The 25089-nt window shown below is 43.4% G+C and overlaps 1 protein-coding gene across 1 annotated transcript in view; it reads right to left on the bottom strand.

The window, feature by feature from the left end:
• Positions 1-25089, bottom strand: part of LOC124794746 (LIM/homeobox protein Awh) — a 351821-nt gene that overhangs the window by 25190 nt on the left and 301542 nt on the right. The window contains exon 4 of the mRNA XM_047258357.1: positions 7228-7467. Within this exon, the coding sequence (XP_047114313.1) occupies positions 7228-7467 (240 nt within the window). The remainder of the gene's footprint in view (positions 1-7227; positions 7468-25089) is intronic.

Raw genomic sequence — 25089 nt, 5'->3', positions numbered from 1 at the left:
CCAACAGCATGCCGAACGGACCGCTCAGGATTGGCATCACATTCTGTTCACCGATGAGTGTCGCGTATGCCTACAACCAGAGAATCATCTGAGACGTGTTTGGAGGCAGCCCGGTCAGGCTGAACGCCTTAGATACACTGTCCAATGAGTGCAGCAAGGTGGAGGTTCCCTGCTGTTTCGGGGTGGCATTACGTGGGGCCGACGTACGCTGCTGGTGGTCATGTACGATACGTGAATGCCATCCTCCGACCGATAGTGCAACCATATCGGCAGCATATTTGCGAGACATTCGTCTTCAAGGACGAAAATACGCGCCCCTATCGTGCACATCTTGTGAATGACTTCCTTGAAGATAACGACATCGCTCGACTAGAGTGGCCAGCATGTTCTACAGACATGAACCCTATAGAATATGTCTGGGATAGATTGAAAAGGGCTGTTTATGGACGACATGACCCACCAACCGCTCTGAGGGATCTACGCCGAATCGCCGTTGAGGAGTGGGACCGTCTGGACCAACAGTGCCTTGATGAACTTGTGGATAGTATGCCACGGCGAATGCAGGCAAGCATCAATGCAAGAGGACGTGCTATTGGGTATTAGAGGTACCGGTGTGTACAGCAATGTGGACCACCACCTCTGAAGGTCTCGCTGTATGGTGGTACAACATGCAATGTATGGTTTTCATGAGCAATAAAAAGGGCGGAAATGATGTTTATGTTGATATCTATTCCAATTTTCTGTACAGGTTCCGGAACCCTCGGAGCCGAGATGATGCAGAATATTTATTGATGTGTGTATTAAAAATTTATGATAAACAATTTGCAGCATAAGCACGACATTGACGTTTCGTATTTTCCAGGTTCATAAAACCCTGAACTGAAAACTGGAAGAGATAATTGATAGGCAAAGAATAAACAACTAAGTAAAAATTGGATTATGTTAATGTTTCTTTTGAGTGAAAATTTCCCAGGCAAGTGCAGTTTGACTGCTGGCGGCCGTGTACCAGCTATACATTTCTCTGAAGTAAAATCACTTTTCTGGACAAGAACTAAAATCTAAGCTTTTGGCTTTGGTTGATAACGTGTTACCAACTGATAAAATCAACAACGTCCTTCGGCTAGATCGTTTCCTGTGAAAGGTCAAGATGATGTGGCACCGAATTTTGATCTGTGTGCAAATCTCAGTGTTCTTTCGCCTTGTGAAATGTTTTCGTACGTTCCTAATACACCGCTGGAACTGTGTCTGTAACTACACGTAATGTGAAGCGGTAGCTATACTGGAGTAACTGAAATGATTCTGCTATTCGACACTCCCCATCAGTGGACAGGGGACCGCAGGGTTTCGGATTCACTCTCCTAGTCCCAGGAGGCGGATACTGTGGCGCCTCTAGGGACTGCTCCTGGCTGCGCGAAGCGTAATTGTCGGTAATAACATCAGCGCGCCGACCACTGGGAAACTCCGCTTAACTGTGTTCCACTGAGATGGGGCCGCAGCTTCGGCTCTACTGGCCCTCACGTTCACGGCAAACTAAGATCCAACTTTATCTTTTCAAATCCAAGTAACGCATTTTTTTCACATAACCTTCGTTTTCAAGACGCCTCATTCGAATGGAAACGAGAAAATCATTTGCATGGATTCCAACAGGAGAGGAATTGCTTTTCTTTTCATTTTATTCAGTTCTGCAAGACTTTGCAACAGTAATGACTCTGCACAGTAACTCGTGCGCACGTGAAACGTTAGTACCTCAGTATAACTTGATAACTAGTCAAAGAGGTTGCTTCCGCTCTGAGATACCTAATGAAGTACTACGCTATCCGCCTTCAAGCTTCTTTTGAACAAAGACATATACAGTCGTGGACAAAACGGGCGAGACCCCTCCCCTTTTCGTTATGCTGATCTGCACAGCTTTAAAGTCTGCTACACAGCATAACAGGCAAGGCGACGAAGTGCTACCAACATACTACGCACAGGCGTGAAATTGACGAATTATCTGAACTTTGTAAGACTGTTTTCAATTATGTGTATGACTATATTAATGCTGATTAGTGTGTTAAACACAAGTAAATATAAGATGTAAATGAAAGAAGAAACGCTAATTAGTATGAACTGTACTAATAAAAATGAATTTCAGCTTATCGAGATAACATAACTGTTATAGTAAGACAAAGTACCCCAGATCGTTACGAATTAGCAAAATATTAAGCGCATTCGGCTGTGAAACAGTCTGTGTCAAGGTTCAGACCAGTCATACTGGATTACCGTTGCTGACCTACCATGAAAGTGTGCAAATTTAGCAATGCGTGAAGATTCGTAACGAAATACAGTTAAAATCATTCAGAGCCACACATAAGTCAAACCAATTATTGACAGAAGCGGAAAAAGTAATGAATAACAAGTATGAAATCCTACAAGATATTCATATTTACATCCACAGGGCGCCAGTACAGAATAAAGGTAGCAATAAATCGTACTGGGGGCGCGAGAATTTCTTAAGATTGCTTTACTGATAGTCTATCTGCCTCCATCGAGATTTGCTGTAGCAAACATCTTTAACTACGCTAGCAGACTACCCAAACAAACAGCCCTCTATTGTTGAGCCAGACTTGAATAAGACGGCAATTTCGTAATGAAAATGGCAAAATGATCTGGAGTTTCTGTTGCATAGAGCTTTCTGGACTCAAAAACAAGAATTTTCTACCTTTATGTCACCGCTTATGTGAAAATCATTCGGGGTGTTTATCGAAATAACTAAATACTATTATTAAGCGAGTAAATTTAGTAGGATAATTCTGCACCACCCCAGGAAATAAACGGCTGCACAGCTGCTAAAAGTATTCTGCGATGTTTCGAATTCTCCATTATACTCGCCACAGCCCGAAAACGTTCATTAGCCAAAGTGTTTCTTAATCTACCTTGCAATGGGAATGCTCGCACTTTTAAAACGCGGTGGCATTAATACTGGGATCTGAATTACCACGTGTACAGGCAAATGGATTTTACTTGCATTCCTGCAAACGTGATTTGGATCGAAAGCATATCTACGAGTAATATGCTGATGTATCGACTGCAAGTAGAACATTTACAATAAAGAGAAGGGGGAATTATTTATGCGGCATTCATCTTCAGTAACTGTCGTGGCTATTTTCGTTGTTAGGATTTCGTCACCTAAATCGGTAAACTTGGAACCCTACTAGTCTCACTTTCTTCACCGTCTGTCTGTCTACCGAGCCCTTAAAACCCGTTTTGCTAATTCGTAACGATCCCGGGTACTTTGTCTTACTAAAACAGTTATGTTATCTCGATAAGCTGATATTCATTTTTATTGGTACAGTTCATACTAATTAGCGTTTCTTCTTTCATTTATATCTTATATTTACGTGTTGTGTTTAACACACTAATCAGCATTAGTATAGTCACACACATGATTGAAAACAGTGTGAGAAAATTCGGATAGTTTGTCAATTTCACACCTGTGCATAATATGTTGGTGGCACTTCGTCGCCTTGCCTGTTATGCTGTGTAGCAGACTTCAGAGCTGTGCGGATCAGCATAACGAAAAGGGGAGGGGTGTCACTCGTTTTGTCCACGACTGTACATAAACCAGGTGCCGACCCCCCCCCCCCCCCCCCCCGGATGTTTTACTAGAAGAGTTACAAACATCCACTTCCAAATACCACATCAAACTTTCTAAGAATAAAGTAGTATGGAAACTTCTCGATATAAAATCGCAAGGACTTCAGAAAATTGCGAGAAGGTACTTTTCAGTTGTGTGACTGAGGGCTGGCTTATGTGGATGGGCTTGCGGCTTGATAGGCTGCAAAAAACACTCCAGCTACGTAAGGGGACCCATCCAAACGTTAACCATACCTGCTGCCTACAATAAATGTGACATGGATCGTACGAGTCCATTGGAAAGTCCTGTAAGTTGAGTAAGGCAAGACAGAAGGGGGCCGCATCGCAGCGCAGGTGGACGAGCTGTTGGAACAAGGAGATATGCGGCGAATGGAAGGGCCTGCCCGTTCCCTCGACTTCAATTCCATCGAGAACGTGTGGAATGCGTTGGAGAGACGAATAGCAGAACGTCCACGTGTACCAACGACCATCCAGCAGTTATGAAAAGCGCCGTGAAGGAATGGAACGCCCTGCCACAAGGAATGCTTACCAACCTCGTGGCCACCATGGGAGCACGTTGCCGAGTATGAATTTTCGTCCATGGTGACCACAGGACCTCTTAAGGAACATGTCTCGCCTTTTGTAACGTTCTGGAGACCAACATGACTCACCGTGATTTTGGCTTAATTGTTGCCTTTGAATAATCATTTCGGTTCGTCTCATTCCGTATTTCTTTCAGTTACTTTCTGTACTATTCTGCAGCACCTCTTTCTAAGTGTGGTCCAAGTTTCTTTGAGCTACGTAACTTGGCAGTGATGCTCCATGGGTAAATGACTTTCAGCCTTAGGTTTTGCATTCCAGTGTAAGCACACACTTCGATTTTACATCGTGTAAATTATGACGTTGTCAAATTCGTTCAGTCATTATAATTCTTAAATGAATTGCATGACACATGTAAATACCAAATTTTCGAATGAATGCTTTCCAGATTATATATTTCTGTGAACTGTGTTTTCTTGAAAGAAGTGTTGTAGCGATGTAGTGAACAATGGTGTAAATAAATTGTTATTTCGTGGGTCACTCCAAAAGAAATGCACACTATTTTTTTAAAAAAATCCATCTTTTATTCTACATGTTTGAAAGTTTTACAGTGTGTAGATACATCCTTTAGGAACAATATTTTCATTTCTTCACATAATTTCCATCCCTCTCAACTGCCTTACGCTATCTTTGAACCAGCGCCTGTATACCCGCACGGCAAAATTCTGGACCAACCTGTTGGAGCCACTGTTTGGCAGCGTGCACAAGGGAGTCATCATCTTCAAAACTTGTTACACGAAGAGAGTCTTTCAGTTTCCCAAAGAGATGATAGTCACATTGAGCCGGGTCAGGACTGTAAGGCGGGTGTTTCAGTGTTGTCCATCCCAGTTTTCTGATCGCTTCCATGGTTTTTTGACTGACATGTGGCCATGCATTGTCGTGCAACAGCAAAACATGCTGATTTTGCCGATGTGGTCGAACACGACTCAGTCGAGCTTTAAGTTTCTTCAATGTCGTCACATATGCATGAGAATTTATGGTGGTTCCACTTGGCATGATGTCCACAAGAACGAGTCCTTCGGAATCGAAAAACACCGTAGCCATAACTTTTCCAGCAGAAGGTGTGGTTTTAAATTTTTTTTCTTGGGTGACTTTGCATGATGCCACTCCATTGATTGCCTCTACGTCTCTGGTGAAAAATGATGGAACCATGGTTCATCACCTGTCACAACTCTTCCAAGAATTTCATCTCCACCATTCTCGTACTGTTCGAAAAGTTCGCTGCATACCGTTTTTCTAGTTTCTTTGTGAGCCACTGTCAACATCCTGGGAACCCACCTGGCACAAACCTTTTTTAACGCCAACACTTTCAGTATTCTGCGAACACTTCCTTCCCCTATCCCAACGTAGCGTGGCAATTAGTTCACTGTGATGCATCTGTCAGCAGTCACGAATTCGTTAACTCTCTGCACATTGTCTGCACTGTGTGCAGTACGAGGCCTGCCACTGCAAGGACAATCCTCAATATTGCCGTGCCCGCTTTCATCACGTAACCTGCTTGCCCACCGAATAACTGTACTGCGATCGACAGCAGCATCTCCACACTCCTTTTTCAACCTCTTGTGGATGTTTCCCACTGTCTCGTTTTCACAGCACAGGAATTCTATGAGAGCACATTGCTTCTGACGAGCGTCAAGTGTAGCAGCCATCTTGAAGAAATGCTGTGACGGCGCCTCTCACGGGAACAGGTTGAACTAAGTTTGAAAACAAGCAAGAAGAATGTATCGACACACTATAAATCTTTCACACATGCAGAATGAAAACTGTATTTTTACAAAAATAGTGTGCATTTCCTTTGGAGTGACCCTCATACATTGAAACACTTCATGTATTTTACTGCTAAAGTTCTAGGTATCAGTGGCACCTTAAGTGTGGGGATGATGGCAAGTTATACACTTTAAGGGAAAAAAGAGAAAAAAGTGAGGAAGCACCGCGAAGGGATTATCCGAATGGGACAGAAATCGGTAGATGTGACTGACGTACATGTACAAATAAACAAATTGTTGGACAGTGGTATGCTATCGCTGTCCGTGGCGTCCTCAGACACTTCTTGGTTCTTCATCGGAAAGTGGAACTCATCACTGAAGACAGTTCTACTCAAGTTAATGGGATTTCAGGCCGAAGACTTGTCTGGAGACGCCCTCAGATAGCTATGGGATACCAACCTGGCTGTCACCCACAATATGGCCCGACGGCCAGTATTAAATGGTCTGGTGTGCCATTTCATTCCATAGCAGGACCCATTTGGTTGTTATCCGTGGCGCCCTTATACCACAGCGGTACGACGACGATATTCTGCAACCCGTTTTATTGCCATTCATGGCAGGGCATCCTGGGCTTACATTTCAGCAAAATAATGCCCGGCCCTCTCCCCTTACGTGGTGACAGTTTTTACTACTTGTCTTCGTCCTTGCCAAACCCTACCATGACCAGCATGATTGTCGGATCTCTCCTCAACTGACAATGTCTGGAACATTATGGGCAAGGCCCTCCAACCAGTTCGGTATTTTGACGGTCTCTTGCACCAATTGGACAGAATTTGACACGATGTCTCTCAGGAGGACTACCAACAGCTCTATCGATCAATGCCAAGCCGAATAACTACTTGCATAAAGGTTAGAGGTGGACCAATGCGTTATTGACTTGCTGAATTCGTGAAGCTGTTTCTCTTGAATTAATCATCCATCTTTTCCAAAATTGTAGTCATGTGTTTGTATGTACAGGTACGTCACGTCTACCGATTTCTGTCCCATTCGGTTATCCTTTCACGGTGCTTCGTTTTTTCTGTTGGAGTGTACGAGTATTTATGAGGGGGGGGGGGGGGGAGGAAGAGAACCAGAAACAAGGATGACAGATACCAGCTTCATATAGAAACAAGGATTTCCCTCCCTCCGCCTCCGCCTCCACCACCACCACCACTACTAGAAACGAATTCCGGATCCGAACACGACGTACACATTAAAAGCTTTAAGCAGGCCTTTCAGGCTTCGTTGCTGGCAGAAGCGTACTCACTCTGTGTCTTCATCTTGCCGGTGTGCAGGTGCTTCTTCTGGCGCGCGCGCGAGTTCTGGAACCAGACCTGCGTGACGCGCTTGCTCAGGCCAGTGATCTGCGCGATGCGCTCCAGGTCCTGGCCGTCCGGGTTCGAGTCCAGCTGGAAGTTGGCCTGCAGCACCTGCAGCTGCTCCTCCGTGAACGTGGTGCGCACGCGCTTCGCCTTGTTCTTGTGGTAACTCTCCGAATCGCCGCCCTCTAGACGACAACGCAGCAACACAACAAAGCTAGTCTGATTACGAGACCTCGGCAAGCACAAGTCATTAACAACCAACAAAAACAGTACTATGTCGTAGCTCACCGCTTTACACTCCAAAATCGGTTCCCTCGCCTAATCTTAGGTTTAAAAAATGTGTATGGAGTGCTATTAATGTTAGTCGTTTAGTTATTTATTTACATTGTCCTTTATCCTCATGAGATTAGGTCTTCGTGACCTCTCCTTCATAAGACTAAACACCTTAAGCTTCACAGGGTAGACTTAGATACTGATATGTAACAACTCGTGAGAAGTACTTTCCTTGGCAGCGTGGCATGTCTGGAGGTTCAATTTTTTTCCAAATTGTCTTTCCTCAGCACAGACACCCATGTATCAACGACGGGCAGGATTGAGAAATCCATGCAAGGATTACATTACAAGACGCCTAAAGCATAAAATCAGGGCAGCCTCAGGAAGCATCACAGGAAAGATCTTCCAGTGTTTCGACCTTCAGATTTAAGGCCGCCGATATATATCGATCCACAATGCAAAATTTACAGATATGTCTACATCTACTGCATAGAAACAGAGAACACACTGATGCAATCCTCAGCAAGAGTATACCAACAATTAATAAATGGTTCAAATGGCTCTGAGCACTATGGGACTTAACATCTGTGGTCATCAGTCCCCTAGAACTTAGAACTACTTAAACCTAACTAACCTAAGGACATCACACACATCCATGCCCGAGGCAGGATTCAAACCTGCGACCGTAGCAGTCACGCGGTTCCGGACTGAGTGCCTAGAACCGCTAGACCACCGCGGCCGGCCAACAATTAATACAAGGCGCTCCTATGCACCCTATGGTAATAAAATATCCCCACACAAATTCGTCACAAGTTTGGAGAAATGTGCAGGCAAAGATTTTACTCACAAATATTAGACCTGTGTGGCTAGATGTCATCATCAAAACTTACCCAAGGCTTGCTGCGAAATATAAAATCAAACCGACCTCCTTAGCCTTACGCAATATGTGTATAATTGAAGCGAACATAGAACACTTATCTATATAAATAAATAGTACTTGGAGCTGGGTGAAAAAAAAACAATATTATCACGAGAACCACCATAAACATGTAAAACGTAGACAAAGTTTTGCGACCAGATTGGAAATTTTTCCGTGACGCTAAAAGCAATACAATTGCCTGGCTTGTTGGACACTTGACTTTCATCTCGCCACATTGGAGGACACTGATGTACAGCAATTTATCCACTATTTGTCATTGCAACATCTGAGCCTTAAATCTCATCTAGGAACCAGACATGGACCGTCAGTGCACTGTTATCTGCTTATGATTCTCGAGACAGTTTGAGAAAGGAAAACGATGAAGACTACGCGTTAGTCAGTAACATAATCACCTGTTGGAACAAGACAGTTCTGAAAATCAAAATAAGTTACAAAGAAATAGACTTAAAATGCAATCTGTTTTGTGACCACATATGAGAATGCGACAGTGGTACATCACTGTTCCGTGTAACTTTCTCTTTTTATTTAAAAATTTTATTATTAATATTGTAAGTAAGAGAAGCAAATGACGTGTTTTGTATCTCACAACTAATTCAATATGTACACAGTTTAATTAACAAAAATTGGGCAGCACACTTTCATCTACAAGAGTAATTGTACCAATCATTCTTATCATTAACATAAATATCGTTTGTTGATTTTCTTGTAATAAACGTCAAATTTTCAATACAGGAAAAAATTAAATTCTATATAAATTGTTGTAGTTCTACTGTTTAATTTCTCCAATTTTCATCTAAAATCAGTTCAAACAATATATAACATAGTAGGAAGAAAATATTGTGAAAAAAGAACTAAAAAAATTATGTTGTTTTAAAAATTAATATTCCTGTAGATACAAAAAATGGCAATACATAAGAGTATGCTTTCGATATATATTACAAAAACTGGTTAACTTTTACTACGCGAACTGTAATACAAAATCTAAACCTACAACAAGAAACGAAAAAAACGGGAAACAGCGTGTCTAAAATTTTGAGATTGCAGATGGTGGTGCACACTGTCTCAGTGGAAGTCAAGGGGGAACCATAATTATTTCAAGAGATAAGCGATCAATTTGTTTCTGAAATTGGAGAAACGTGTAACTTCTATGATGCTGCGTGACAAGTTATTCCATAACCAAGCATCAGCAACACAGGACGACATGGCGTACATGCATCGGGTGTAGGAGAAGGAATGAAATTAGTTTGGAATGTTGAGATAAAGTGTCTTATGACTGTTCTTGATGTAGGAATGCTGTATTTGAGGACAGATATTTAGGATACTTACTATCAATGAGCTGATAGATCAAAAAGGGCCCCGAGACGGTACATAGAGAGGAATAATGTGAACACACTGTGGTGTGTTAGTAAGATTGATTAAGCATAAATATATATTTGCGAAGTCAAACATAATTCAACATTATCTGTTTGTGAATAGAAATGGACGAGCAACGGGGAATAGTTTCTATTCTTGGGAAAGGAAGTTAACTCTGCTTCTATTTTCATGACTGATCCAATAATCCCTGACCTTATCATGAGAAGAATGCATATTTGGAAAGAATATTACTGATGCTATATCGCTGGTACACGGGCATACTAAAGAGGCGAAACAAAATCACTTTTCGTAGGAACACCTAGTTTACTGCAGACAGAAAAATTCGAGGTTTACTTCTTCTTAATAAAATTGTGACAACCGTGATTTGACATTGTCAATATCACACTGTCTAACCACAAACAGCCATTAACATTTATCGTGCAACTCCTGCCTTATAGGGTCCAACTGTACTTAGAAGAGTCGTAGACGATAAAGTGCATATGCGAAATTTATGCATGATAGTGTGTGACCCTCCACGTAAAAACAAACATAAGACTGAGTGGCTAAGTGTCGATGGAAGTCACGAAAAACCATTGCACAACGAAGATCTGGCGTCGTTCAATGTGTCCCTCTCGGTCTATCAAATGACTCCCAGTCCATACAAAAAATTCGCGGACGTAATCTACATCTGCATCCACACTGTCCAAAGCACTGTCAAGTGAATTACAGAGGGTACTTGAGGTTGACCTATTTATTAGGACTCCTTCCCGTTTCATTCGCTTATGGAGTGCAGAGACGGTGATTGCTTTAACGCCTCTATGAGTGCTGTAATTACTCTCATCTTGTCTTCGATGTCTGTACGAGAGCGACTTCTTGAAACTTAGTAAGCAGACTTTCGTGGGATAGTTGGTGTGTATATTGCAGTGACTGGCAGTTCATGTTTTACGGCGTCTCACTGACGTTTTCTCGTGAGTCAAACAAATCTGTGAGCTTTCTTACTGCTCTTGTTGTGTACGATCATTGTCCCTTGTTAGTCTTATATGGTATGAGTCACATTCTAGGTTGGGTTGCATGACTGTTTTCTAATTAGTCTCCTTTGTTGACTGATTACATTTTCCTACTATCCTACCAATGAACCAAAGTCTGCCACTTGCTTTACCTAGGAGTCCGTGAGATTGTTCCATTTCATATCCCACAAACTGGTACATCCAGGTATTTGTAGGAGTAGACTGGTTTCAAATGCGACCTATCGATAATATAGTCTTACTTTTCTCCGTTTTGTGAAGTTCATAATTTTACATTTTTGAACATTTAAACCATGTTATTTTTTGCTGGAAATCTTATCACGATTTGAATGAATATTTTTGCAGATCTTTTGAAACAGTACTTTATTGTAGATAAATGCATAATCCGCGAGAAGTCTGAGGTTACTATTAACGTTGTTTACTAAGTCATTAATATACAATATGGACAGTGAGGATTCCATCACATCTTCCTGGGGTACTTCTGAAATTACTGCTATAGCTGTGGATATATACAAGATAACATGCTGTGACCTCGCTACCAAGGAATCTTCTATCCAGGCAAAAATTTTCTTTGATACCCCCTAAGATCGTACCTTTGTTAGCAGACTTCGGTGTGTTACTGAGTGTAACACAAAACTGGCGTCCTGACATACGCTGCTTCTATTGTTTAGTTTTTAACTTTTGTGTTGATTATTTGAGACAAGTTAAAAGACTGAACCGGTTTGGGACCAATGAGGATACCTCCCTTTCGCAGGCATTGATTTTTCTATCAATCTATCCGGAATGCCTTGTGGACCGATTAGAAGCATCAACTTGTCACTGATTTTCTTCCAGTGCTCACCGTAGCATAAAGGCCCCCAAGAGTAAAATAATGTTTGTGGATTACAACCCCTGGGATGTGGTTGTTTCATGCTCTTCGCTAAATTTGTTCATGACTGGTGTGGGGATATCTTCACAGAATGATAAAATAGGAGTGGCCGATTAAAGCTTTTAAGCCGTTCGCTTAAGGTTCTGGTGCTTCGATCGGAGCCAGCACTGACTGTGAAAAACAGAAACCCCCTTTCGAGCCCCGTCGGTCCACGACACGGTTTTAACTTTGTCACAATTTATGGGGACATCGCGTAGTCTTATTCGGCCAAAAGTAAAATACTTTTACTCTTCTGAATCTCTCTGGATTATGACAGAAGTGAGCGAAAGAGCTCGCAGCAGGAATTCCTTTATTTTAGTTCTGTTCCTCTGAGCATTGGGGCTGTGTGACAACGGTTAACATACGATGCGAAGGTCTCACGTCTCGCCGATTGTGGGATCACTGCACTTAGCATTAGCTCATTACCTCTGTTATGATCACCACAGGCCTTGTAGGCATGCACTACACAACCAGAGATTAACTTTTACGACTGGCGTCTCGTAATTTATTAAGGAGAAAGACCGCTTCATCATGACCCTTAGTAATGCAGTTATGTACTTTCACCCGACTTCTAACTTCTATAACGGCGTTTTATTTACGATAATCAGAGGCGAACAGAACATAAATTTTCCCTTAAACTTACGCAGGGAGTAAAGCTGCCATCTAACTACAGTATATCCCAGCGGGATTGCATGGCTCTTTTCCGAATCCGTGGCACAAATCTTCAGCGGTTAAACAAACACAGACGGGGCTTTGTACAACACATGTGCCAGCGAGAAGCAGTAGACAATAATATCGACACGAGCTCATGTTGGGACATTGTCTATGGAGTTCTTTATGTTCTGTTTTTCGCTGTGAAAAAGAAAGGTACAAATTTTTGGAGGTCTCGAGTCTATGATTCAACAATGGCATAGCTTCCAGGGGGTAAGTACATAAGTACAGCTACGGAGAAACGAAACGAAAAATTATTCTCCACAATGACTGCCACGTTTTTGCGTGAAAAACTAACCGATAACGATGTATAATGAGGGGACACAATATATCAGCATAGGTACTTAAATTACATAGCGTTTCAGGCTGTAACATCCCAGTCCTTCCGGCATTTGTAAGAATGAATTCGGAAAACGAGCGTGAGCTTGTTTTAGATAATTTTTCTTAAAATCTAAATTCGTCAGCGAGTGCTACGATATTCGTTTGTGACTGTGACCGGTACGCTCACTGCGACAACCCATTACTTTTGGTAGTGACACGAGTTTTCTGTTCGCAGAGTCCTCACTGAATGCTACAGTCTGCACAGTGTCTGTTGGTTATGCTTTAATGGCTTCCGGTTTCGCGCAGTTACGAATGCAGTGACTAACACGTTACATTTAAACTGAACTGTGGCATTTTGAAATGTCAGCACTTTGCGCTTGCTCTCTAGCATTATAAAAATTCAAGCAGCTGCTTAAGACTGGTGTCGTAAGAACGTAAATGTTTTTAGTAAATGTCAAATTTTTCTCCTTAAAAATCGGTGTATTGAACACATGCACATGAACTGGTTATGTTAAACTGAGAATATCGTTGATCTATAGGTAGATTTGACGATACACTATTTGAAACTACGCTGCCGCTGTACTAAAGCTTATATAGAACTGTAGCAGATAACAGTCCTCTTATTATGTGTGCGTGTTCATTGCAGCTGTCAAGTTTTCCTGTAAATGTCTGTAGTATCTGTTTCGATAATAATCGATCATCGTGTTGGTAGAACTCAAACTCCGATGGTACTGACATATCTTGTTTTCTACTGACAATGAGCACAAGAATATTGTAGAAAGGTGTGGTTTAAATAACTTTTTACCTGGTGCTGAGCGTCTAAGGCTGCGTAACATCGACCAATTTACCAGTTCGTCTTTGGATCGTCTGTGTATGTCTTCTTCTGTGACAGAGCCCCCAATATTTGCTTCGTCGTGACCGATGCTGACAAGTAGCTTGGACTGTTGTGCTCTGCAACAGCCAACATGTTTGACTGTTGTAATCGAGCGTACTGTGGTGTTCACGTCAGCGCAACGTTTGGCCTATGAACATCACTCCTCACTGGTAGGGAATTTCGTATACCCTGGCGTTACGTCAGCCGAGATAATCCTTTACGCTAACTAGCGTTGCCCTCGTTTTGGCTGGGTTCAGTTGATGAGGAGAAGACTGTCTTAACGCGATGTTTTCTGATGATCCGTCAAATCTTCCCTGGCACAACTACACTATATCGGACGGAGGCTGTGACCACTTCTTTTTCCCAGTATTCTTCTGTCTCTGCAGGTCATGCTGTCATCGTAACGTATAGGGCTTCTATGATCTGCCATTCCGGATGCCACTCATCCGGAACACCGTTTTCAGATCGCCATGTTCCACGGTTGCAGTTTGATTTTTTGGAGGTAATAGTTATAAATATCTTGTATTTATAAAGTTACAGCTGAGTCTTTCTTCTATCCGTATTGAATATGAAAGATACTTTGTCTACGGGCGCTGATCAGCGGATTGGTTGTGTGTATATACACTCCTGGAAATGGAAAAAAGAACACATTGACACTGGTGTGTCAGACCCACCATACTTGCTCCGGACACTGCGAGAGGGCTGTACAAGCAATGATCACACGCACGGCACAGCGGACTCACCAGGAACCGCGGTGTTGGCCGTCGAATGGCGCTAGCTGCGCAGCATTTGTGCACCGCCGCCGTCAGTGTCAGCCAGTTTGCCGTGGCATACAGAGCTACATCGCAGTCTTTAACACTGGTAGCATGCCGCGACAGCGTGGACGTGAACCGTATGTGCAGTTGACGGACTTTGAGCGAGGGCGTATAGTGGGCATGCGGGAGGCCGGGTGGACGTACCGCCGAATTGCTCAACACGTGGGGCGTGAGGTCTCCACAGTACATCGATGTTGTCGCCAGTGGTCGGCGGAAGGTGCACGTCCCCGTCGACCTGGGACCGGACCGCAGCGACGCACAGATGCACGCCAAGACCGTAGGATCCTACGCAGTGCCGTAGGGGACCGCACCGCCACTTCCCAGCAAATTAGGGACACTGTTGCTCCTGGGGTATCGGCGAGGACCATTCGCAACCGTCTCCATGAAGCTGGGCTACGGTCCCGCACACCGTTAGGCCGTCTTCCGCTCACGCCCCAACATCGTGCAGCCCGCCTCCAGTGGTGTCGCGACAGGCGTGAATGGAGAGACGAATGGAGACGTGTCGTCTTCAGCGATGAGAGTCGCTTCTGCCTTGGTGCCAATGATGGTCGTATGCGTGTTTGGCGCCGTGCAGGTGAGCGCCACAATCAGGACTGCATACGACCGAGGCACACAGGGCCAACACCCGGCATCATGGTGTGGGGAGCGATCTCCTACACTGGCCGTACACCACTGGTGATCGTCGAGGGGACACTGAATAGTGCACGGTACATCCAAACCGTCATCGAACCCATCGTTCTACCATTCCTAGACCGGCAAGGGAACTTGCTGTTCCAACAGGACAATGCACGTCCGCATGTATCCCGTGCCACCCAACGTGCTCTAGAAGGTGTAAGTCAACTACCCTGGCCAGCAAGATCTCCGGATCTGTCCCCCATTGAGCATGTTTGGGACTGGATGAAGCGTCGTCTCACGCGGTCTGCACGTCCAGCACGAACGCTGGTCCAACTGAGGCGCCAGGTGGAAATGGCATGGCAAGCCGTTCCACAGGACTACATCCAGCATCTCTACGATCGTCTCCATGGGAGAATAGCAGCCTGCATTGCTGCGAAAGGTGGATATACACTGTACTAGTGCCGACATTCTCCATGCTCTGTTGCCTGTGTCTATGTGCCTGTGGTTCTGTCAGTGTGATCATGTGATGTATCTGACCCCAGGAATGTGTCAATAAAGTTTCCCCTTCCTGGGACAATGAATTCACGGTGTTCTTATTTCAATTTCCAGGAGTGTATATTATTTTTCTATTAAATATTTAATTTAATTTGTGTGTATCATTGCTTCGTACATCGATTCAGCTTAACTTCGAACGAATTGCAGTCCAGTTAAATACATTATCTCAAGTGCATTTGACTAAAAATTTGAGAAGTACCTGTGTCACGCAATAGATTTAAGAAGTATAATGGGAACAAACTGTGACAGCTTCAACGTTTGTACGGTATAAAATCGGAGTGTGTCCATCCCCACTATTAGTATTTTAGTTATGTCTAAGACTTTGATCACAAGTCTGCAGCTATGTGAGTGTGCGCGTTTCCCATCTACGTTAAGGAAAGTTAGTATTTGCGTTATGTCTTCTTAGCGAATCATCATCATCATCATCATCATCGTTATCAGCATCATTATCATCTTCTTCTTCTTCTTCTTCTTCTTCTTCACTACATGGAGCAGGCTGTACGACCTGGCCCGGAAACCATCTTGGCCTCGGACGTCCGACACATTAGCTGTCCAGTGGGCTTGCAGGTCATGGTGATTCTAGACAGATGATTTTACTGCTTTCTTTGTAAATGGTTACCCCAGTTGACCTTACATTTTTCAATTTTGCTTTTCAAATCGAAAATTTGCAGTTCTTGTCTTATTTTTGCGTTTCGTATTTTGTTCATGAGGCTTTTGACTGCTCTGAGAAATTTCAGTTCAGTTGTAATTTGCCTTGTCTTTCTTCTAGAGAACCCACGCTTCAGTTCAATATAATAGTGCATGTACCGCCAGTTTTTACAAAGTTTCTCTTTAGTTTCCTTTCTCGTTTTGTATTTCAGAGTTCTGTGAACTGTTCCAAATATATAGGGTGTATTTATGTGAGCGAGGTCACAGTAAAGTGAAAACAAATTTCACATATGTTATAATGCTCTCACCGCAGTGTAGATTAAGTAGTATATTACATGCAGAAGATATTGTTTTTGTGCGACAGGCAGAACATAATTTGCAAAGAGGGCTATAAATCTTAATAAACACTGCAAGACAATATGTACTGATAACGTCTCTTTATAAATCAAAAGTGTACCGAGACGAACGGAAAAATGTTGGAGCAGGTGCCCACCTTTAACTCCTTATATCTTAAGAGCTACAAGCACTTGTTCATCTTCGCTGCTGTGAAACGCATCTCTTCTATTAAGAAAAAAATTGCTCATAGCTCTCAAGGTATGCATTTTACAGCCCATGTCTGCCGGACAACTTTCTCTTGTTTTGATCCATACAATCTCCTCCCAAAATGTCGAAAGCAAAGAGATTCCCAAAGAAAAGATTTGTTTCGCAGTATCAAAACTGAAGAGGTGCTCATAGTTTCCAAGGCATGCATTTTAGAACACTTGTTTACTAGACTTTTCTGTTTCGAATGATCGTTTCTGTCGTATGTCTGAATATTGACCATTCCTACTCAGAGTATTTGCTCCAATATTTTGCCATTTATCTCAGTTTACTTTCGGTTTGTGTGGAGATATTATCAGTCCATATTGTTTTGCTGTATTTCTGAAGATGTATAGCTCTCTTTGTAAATTAACTTCTGTCTGTTGCAGAATACTTAATCTACATTGCGGTGAGAGCATTATACCATTCTTGAAAATTTGTTTCCATCTAACTGTGACCTCGCTCACGTTGATATTAAGAGGCGTTGGAGGAAGAGAGCAATTTTGTATAACTCCTTTATTTGTTTTTATTGTTGCTTTTAGTGGGGCATCTATTCTCCTCTTCTTTGCGTTTCCTCAAATTCCCGTGCTTTGTCGGTTGACCTGTGGACTCAAGAACCGCTTCGGAGTTGACGTTGACAGCAGTTGTGGTCAGTCTGTAATGGGCCCCTTTAATTGCCTGTAAAGTTCTCTTGAGTAAGTCAAGCCTCAAACTGGTCCACGAGGGCAAACCCTCAAGAAAGCATTTAAAAGGTATCCTGTGTTAATAGACGCTTGTAATTTGTTAGAAATTACCATTTTCGAGACTCTTAGTTCTCAAAATACTGCATTTTCCGAGAAGTGGCTGGAGCATTTGGAAAATAATATATATACAAATTTTAACGCTATTAGGAAAGTGCTGTTTAGTGAGGGGGGTGGGGGTAAGAACAAAGACACTTATATGATCCCCTTCTTGCATCGACGCCTGCGTCTTTTTTGCGTGTGTCATCAGTCTTCTGACTGGTTTTATGCGGTCTGCCACGAATTTCTCTCCTACCAACCTCTTTATCTCAGAGTAGCACTTACAACCTACGTTCTCAGTAATTTGCTGGATGTATTCCAATCTCTATCTTCCTCTACAGTTTTAGCCCTCTAAAGCTTCCTCTAGTACATGGACGTCATTCCTTGATGTCGTAACAGATATCCTACCATCCTGACCGTACTCCTTGTCCTGCTATCCACATATTCCTTTCCTCTCCGATTGTGTGCAGAACCTCCTCACTTCTTACCTTACCAGTCCACCTAATTTTGAACATCGTCTGTAGCACCACAGCTCAAATGCTTCGGTTCTCTTCAGTTCCGGTTTTTTCATAGCCCATGTTTCACTGCCATACAATGCTGTGCTCCAGATAGGCCTTAATTTGAGGACGAAATTTCTGAGAGTGTCTATGTTTGGTACTAGTACATTCCTCTCGGCCAGGAATGCGCTTTCTGCCAGTGTTAGTCTGCTTATGATATCCTCGTAACTCCGTCCGTCATTGTTTACTTTGCTGCGTAGGTAGTAGAATTCCTTAACTCCATCTACTTCGTGACCATCAATCCTGATTTATCGCTGTTCTCATTTCTGCTACTTCTCTTTATTATAAATGTTTTAATTGCGGCCATGAACTATTAACAAACCGGAGAAGTGCGAATAGAACTTGAGCTCTGACTGAATTAGGTGTATAGGTAGTACATTTATAGATTTTGATGAATGACTTTTCGAGTACCAAAATATGCGATATAAATGGCCGTATCTTTTGACTGTATTGACTTAGAAGATTAAATTTCTTACACCGCTAATGGACCGTAGACCTCAGTAAATGACAAATTTCATCTTGTAGCGCTAACCATTTGTGAGGAAAAGAAGTTTTAACAGACTGACAGACAGACAGACAGATGGACAACAAAATGATCCTATAAGGGTTCAATATTTGCCGACTGAGGTACAGAACGCTAAACAGGAACGCAAGCTGCTGAAGCCTGTGTGACTGCTCGCTGTCAGCAGCCGCAGGCCCAGTTAAGGCCGGTTCCCACTAGGGCTGCCGCGCGTCAAAACGGCGCGTCAGCGGCGTGGTTGCCATGGAAATGGCGTCAGCGGCAAGGCGCGGCGGGCTCTGCGTCGCGGTTTGACCATGTCGAACCGCTTCCGCTGCCGCGTGCCGCGCTCCAGGTGCGCGCCGCCAATCACAGAACGCGCTGAGCGTGACGTCAGGTACGGACTCCCGGGCCACACGAACTTTCGCCGAACCGCTGGCGCGGACGCGGCGGCAGCTATGAAATACTTATCATCCGATTCCAAGGAAACTATTCGGTAGAAAAATTTGATTCTTGGGCATGTTACAGCCTGATATCTTCTCTCGATAAAGGACCGAATTTCTTTTCGTTATTCGTCGTGGTTACTTGCTGTATCGCATTTACGTAAACCTTTACACGAAATTTTAATGAGTGTGCAGAGGTAAAAACGCATTGCGTGGACTTTGCGTACAGTTCATTTTAGGTAATACATTATTGCGTATGAAATTTAGTCAACATATCGAAATTGTTTTTAAAGCTGAGAGCAGATCGATAGCTATCACCGTTCTCGAGATATTGTCTGATATGTCGGCGGACGGGCTATGCCGTGACCGCGCGCGGGTTGCTCGGCGACGCGACCGGTACTCCGTCCTGCTCGTCGTAAACCATGTGGTTGTATCAACCGCAAATTTCGTAAACGGTTCAAGAAATCGAAATGTGTTGTTTTTTTTTTGTTTTTGCAAACGATAACTTGTGAAAAGTCATGTATTTCGTCGCATGATAAATATCCTAAATCTGTTTATCTACCAAGATATGAAAGTAACTACAGTTTTTCAGAAGGGATAGATGAATTTTTTTAAACGGCATTAATAGCATGTCGAATGAGAAGTTAAACCGAAACTAATTTGCTGGTATGTCATAAGATGTAATTTACTAAATATGTAGAGCTATTGATTATTTCCGTTCTTTTTTCTTTATCCAGTGTACTTTACTGATTCAAGACGCGTTTCGCCTTTTACTTTAAGGCATCTTCGGTGGAATCTAGAATGATTCAGTTTTGTTTTGATATGTGATACTTGGAGATTATAAAACAGTTCACATCTTTTTTTACGTGAACGACTGATTACTTTCAGTGAATCGAATTTTTGCCGGATATATACGTTTCCCCTCACTCTGATTTGACGTCGTAACTACAGTGTGTTCACCTCATGTCCCTTCCTGTCTGGTTTGTTTATGTACATGTTGCCAAAATGCAGAATTATATGCTGAAAACTAATGTTTGTTTATTTTCGTTCTCCTTATATCTGTATGTGTGTGTGGCTAGCCGGTGACAGTTATAGAAAGTTGTAAGTGAATCCAGTAGTTGTCAGACAGTGGTTGAAAGATTTGGTGTTCAGCTGATTTCAGTTTTGGTTTAAATGTTTTGTGGAGGAGTGCATGGAAGAGTAAATTCACTGCTTACATTATCAGATAAAATAGTAGAATAGTATTTCAACAGATGATTATTATCAGAATAGTATCAACCAACCCCTTTGTCCTCACTCTTTGACGCCCCATAATACGTCCTGTCAACTAACCCTTATTGTTGTCAAAGTTGTGCCATAATTTCCTCTTCCTCCTCTATTTAATTTCGTACCTCTTCTTTAGTCACACGATCCTCGTATCTAATGTTCAGCAGTCTTATGAATCACCACGTTTTGAAAGCGTCTATTGTCTTTTTGACAGAACTGTTCATCATCCACGTTTCACTTACGTACAAGGCTGCACTCCACACAAATACCTTTGTAAAATAGTATCCAACCATTAGAATTTATATTCGGCATGAACAAATTTTCTTTTTCAGAACGCTTTTCTTGCTATTGACAGTCTTCAGTCAGGTTTGCGTCTGCATCAGGAAATGCCTTACAATTTAAAATCTGGTTTCGAAAACTGTTCGAAATATATATTATTCTTTCGTGATTCTTAAGCAAGGTGCTGGCGATGATTACATTATGCTCTGTGGGAAATTCTATCAGGTGGCTTCCACTTTCATCCCTTCCCCCTAGCCTTTGTGTTCTTACTGTTTCGTGTACCTGCTACCGTATCACATTTTAAATTTTTGTCTCGCTTAACTATCTGAATAATTTCTTTTGTCGTACATTGTTTCAATGTGTTAGGAGATAGTGAACAATCGTGAACGGTAGTCATGAAATCTGTTCATGGTGAAATGAGAAAACATGAATAATGAAATATGTGAAAGAGTACATTGTACAGAAAATGAAAAATTGGTATGTCTTCACCCAACTTCGTCTTTCCTTCTTGTAGGTGTAAGATATAGTTAATCAAACGCACCGGGCGCTTCAGTGGGTCCCGCCCCGTACCTCAGTGGCTGTCCGTCATTGGCTACCGCTAGCGTCTGCCGCTTCCAGATGGGAACGCCAATTCCGCGAGCCGCCGCGTCAAAGCGGAAAACGCTTGCCGCCGCCGTTGCCGCACGCCGCGCTGCCGCGCTCTAGTGGGAACCGGCCTTTACTGTACGACGTGCCCGGGGCAGGCAGGGGACCGCCCAAGGCGGGCCTCATTGCTATGCAGCGCTGGCCGCGGAGGGGCGGGGAGACAGCGGCAGGCGAGTTCCACGGCACACACGCCGTTAGCACAGCGTCGGCAACACGAGAGCCGCCTTGTAGCGGCCCACGCGCCACCGGTTCTCCGCGACACCTCTCTCCCGGCTACCGTCACAGCTACAACCACGTCGCGCACGTTACCCATCACGGAGCCCACCGCTTTCCAAATCAGTCCTATTTCAAATGGTGTTAACAGTTCCCTTTCGAAAATAATTACACCGTCTCTCTGAACGGTATCCTGCTGACAAGCGGAGTGTCGTTTTCGAAGTATTTGTACCTTCACATCGATATGTAAGTTCGCTGGACAACATGTTAGTCTTGGCATAGACTTCTGCTCCTTCCTTCTTTTGTCGGGCCGTACAGATCCTCTAACACCATGCACTCCTCCTAGCCCTTCGAATCCGCTTACCCTTCCCCTCTTCCACCGCCACCCCAATCCACATCCTCTCCAGCTTACCAAATTTCCCTTCCTCCTATTCCATCTTGAACATCTCCGAATATCCCCCCAAACTCGACAATACCTATCCCTTAGTTTCCACGTGCTCACTGCTCCTGGTACTCTGTCGCGCACATTCCCCCAACGCTACGCCTCCACACTCCCCACATCATCTTCCAACGAAACTTCAATCGCCTTCCCTTATCTGACCATGAAATCCGCCCTGATATGTACCCATCCTACCGGATTGAAAAGAACTCGGCCCACCTCCCCCCGGTCAGGGCTCCCTTCTTCAGCTCCGTCCACTCTCATCCTAAGCCTTGGTCGAGAATGGCATCACTCTTCACTCTCCAGAATTCCCCATCTATCCACCCGCAAACACAGACACCCTCCGAAGCACTACCCCAACTGCTACATACCCGTGACATCCCTCTTCCTGGCACTCCAGGCCCACTCCTTACTTCAGACTGGCTTTCTGCTTCTTTTAACTTATGCGCCTGCCCCTCTGTCTTTTATCTTTCGTGAAACGTTCTACTGCCGTTTCCTCTGTTTTTTAATTAATCAACTAATCCACCTTTTATATTTTAAATTAAGTAACTGATTCTAAGTCTTTTTACTATGGCAAACATTTATTTTGTCACCTGCCATATCCATTTTTTTAACTTTTTCCCCTCATATGACTGAAGAGCGGCGCCTTGTTTCCGCTGAGAGCCTACCCGGTGCCCATACGGGACGACTTCCAAATTTGCCTCTTTCCAAATGATGCAAGGCGTCAAGTGCACCGATGGCCGAATGAGTCGAAGTCGTGGACCAGAAGTGTGTCGGGGATATAACAGGGCTAATCGGAATGTAAGGTCCGATCGGTCGTGAAACGGAAACAAAAAAAAGCTTTACTTGCAACAGTTAGCTACACCTTCCAGTTACTTCCCTACATGGTCGCAGCTCCAGCTCACACATCTGCCGTAGCGTTGTGCCAACTGTCCAATACCCTCGTCGTTCCTTACCTTCCAGCAAGTCTCTCCCCTGGTCTACAGCTCGTTGCCTGTGCCAAAATGTTGTCTTCATAGACAGCGGTTCATGTGAGCAATGATGAAACTCAGGGGGAGCCATTACGCGCGATCACACACTTCCCATCGAAAACGTTGAGGGAGTATCTTCATTGCCTCTAGAGAATGCGGGCGAGAATATTATGATGAAAAAGGAAACGCATGTCAGTGATGTTCGTGGAATGCATGACATCACGTGAAACCTCTCACCAGGCTCTCATACTGGGTGGAGGATACTATTTATCTAGGTAAATTTACGTGCGCACTGTGTTCTCAGAACTGAGAAGAGCGACGTGACACGATCGACGAGCATATTATAGACACTTCCCAACAAATCTGTGCTAAGGTTCATGGGATTTTCACTGTGGTTTCCATTTCGCGCCAGATCGGACCTTACTTTCCGAATAGCTCTCCTCGTTTCGGCCACAGGTGGTCATAAGAGGTTTTTGGGGTGTTTTACGTACCATAATTGCGCCCACTCTTTGAGATTACCGTGAACGTAAACTGGAATGTTAATTTCAACACACACTGTGATTAAGTGTAGCCTCTTCTTGTGTATCTTCATGGTAAGTATTTTGTGGACACGCTCGTCTTCCAAGATACCAGCCGTATTTGCTGAACTGCACGCACACAGTTTGACGAACACGCGGGCATTTTATCGCACTTCGACTGACCTGCTAAATCACTCGATGTTAATCCTGCAGAAAAGTGTTCTTTCGCACTATTCATGACTGGAACAGGATGGAAGGGGGAGGGGAGGTGGCACTAGATGTAGAAGTGCGGATCGAGAATTCTCACAGATATTCTACACTGAGTCTTTCCGCAGATATTGTGTTCTACAGGCAGCATTTTAAGGGGATAAAGACGCAACATTTGGAAGTAGTCGATAATTTTATCATTATCCACTACTTTCAGAATATTGCAAAAAAGGGATGATTGTCCATGGTACTGGGAATACCTGGTAGTTCTCACAGTGGGTATGTAGTCGCAAACACGTTCTTGGAGGTGGAGGAGAAACAGCGGGTAGGACTTCCGCTGCGCCGCCGCGTTATGAATGGAGAGAAGAGCCGCGGATGACACAATGAGCGCCTGCGTGACACACGGCAGAGGAACGCGACGGCGCTGCGGGACAGTATAGCTGCAGGCGCGGGACCTGCCTCACTGCACAGCTACCGTCTGTGGGATGGCGGTTATCGCTGAAACAACCAGTTTTCAGTTATACCGGTTTCTTTCCACGCCAGTTTCACCTGACTGTTAAAACTGATCAAAATAAGTGGCTTCTAAAATAGCCGATTTTCGGTTTTTTATTCCTATTATTTACTGTAATAAACGTAGGAACCAAATAAAAATTGAAAAATTTTGACCCTCTCAGTTTGAAGATACATAGAATCAAAATAGTAAAATAAATAGACAAATGAAGTAAACTTAGTCCGTCCACCGTTCTCTGCTTTTCTCGGAAAGTGATAAGTGGTTGAATACTACAAAAAATCACCAGTATTTTCCCTTTGATTCTAATTGCTGAATATTCATGTTGTAATCGGTGATCACGCCGTTATTCGGGCATTACGAATAGTCAGTGCTAAAGTTTGTGAACTGAGGTTGAAGAATACTTTTCATGTTAATTTGTCCGTTTTCATGGGATACAAGCAGATAAAGGCGTATTATGTAGACACAGGCAGTGGATCAGCTACTTTCTATTTTTATTGTATATTACGAATGAATTGTTGTTAGTTAAGCTTTTAATTTATTACTGTTACCATAATTTCCTTATTTTATTATTTCATAGAAGTGGCAGAAAATTATTTAATCTTTACAGAAGATGAAGCATTGTACTTAATTGACATTGCACTTCGCAAAAATATTTTCAGTCTAGGATTGGTGCCATTCTGCAGTACAACAGATGTCCGACGACGACAATGAGAACCTACTGCATAGACCAGGTGGGGGTAAGTCTTGCACAACGCACGTACATGCGTACCTTAAGCCACGACACACGGCAGCACGGCCATTATTGTTTCAGCAATGCTGCTTCAGCTCTTAGTAAAGTGTTTGTTGCTCCTTCCTGTCGATACT

This window comes from Schistocerca piceifrons, chromosome 1, assembly GCF_021461385.2.
Source record: "Schistocerca piceifrons isolate TAMUIC-IGC-003096 chromosome 1, iqSchPice1.1, whole genome shotgun sequence".
Classification (NCBI taxonomy): Eukaryota; Metazoa; Arthropoda; class Insecta; order Orthoptera; family Acrididae; genus Schistocerca; species Schistocerca piceifrons.
The sequence above is the reverse complement of the archived record's forward strand: the minus strand, read 5'-3'. Positions and strand labels throughout refer to the sequence as shown.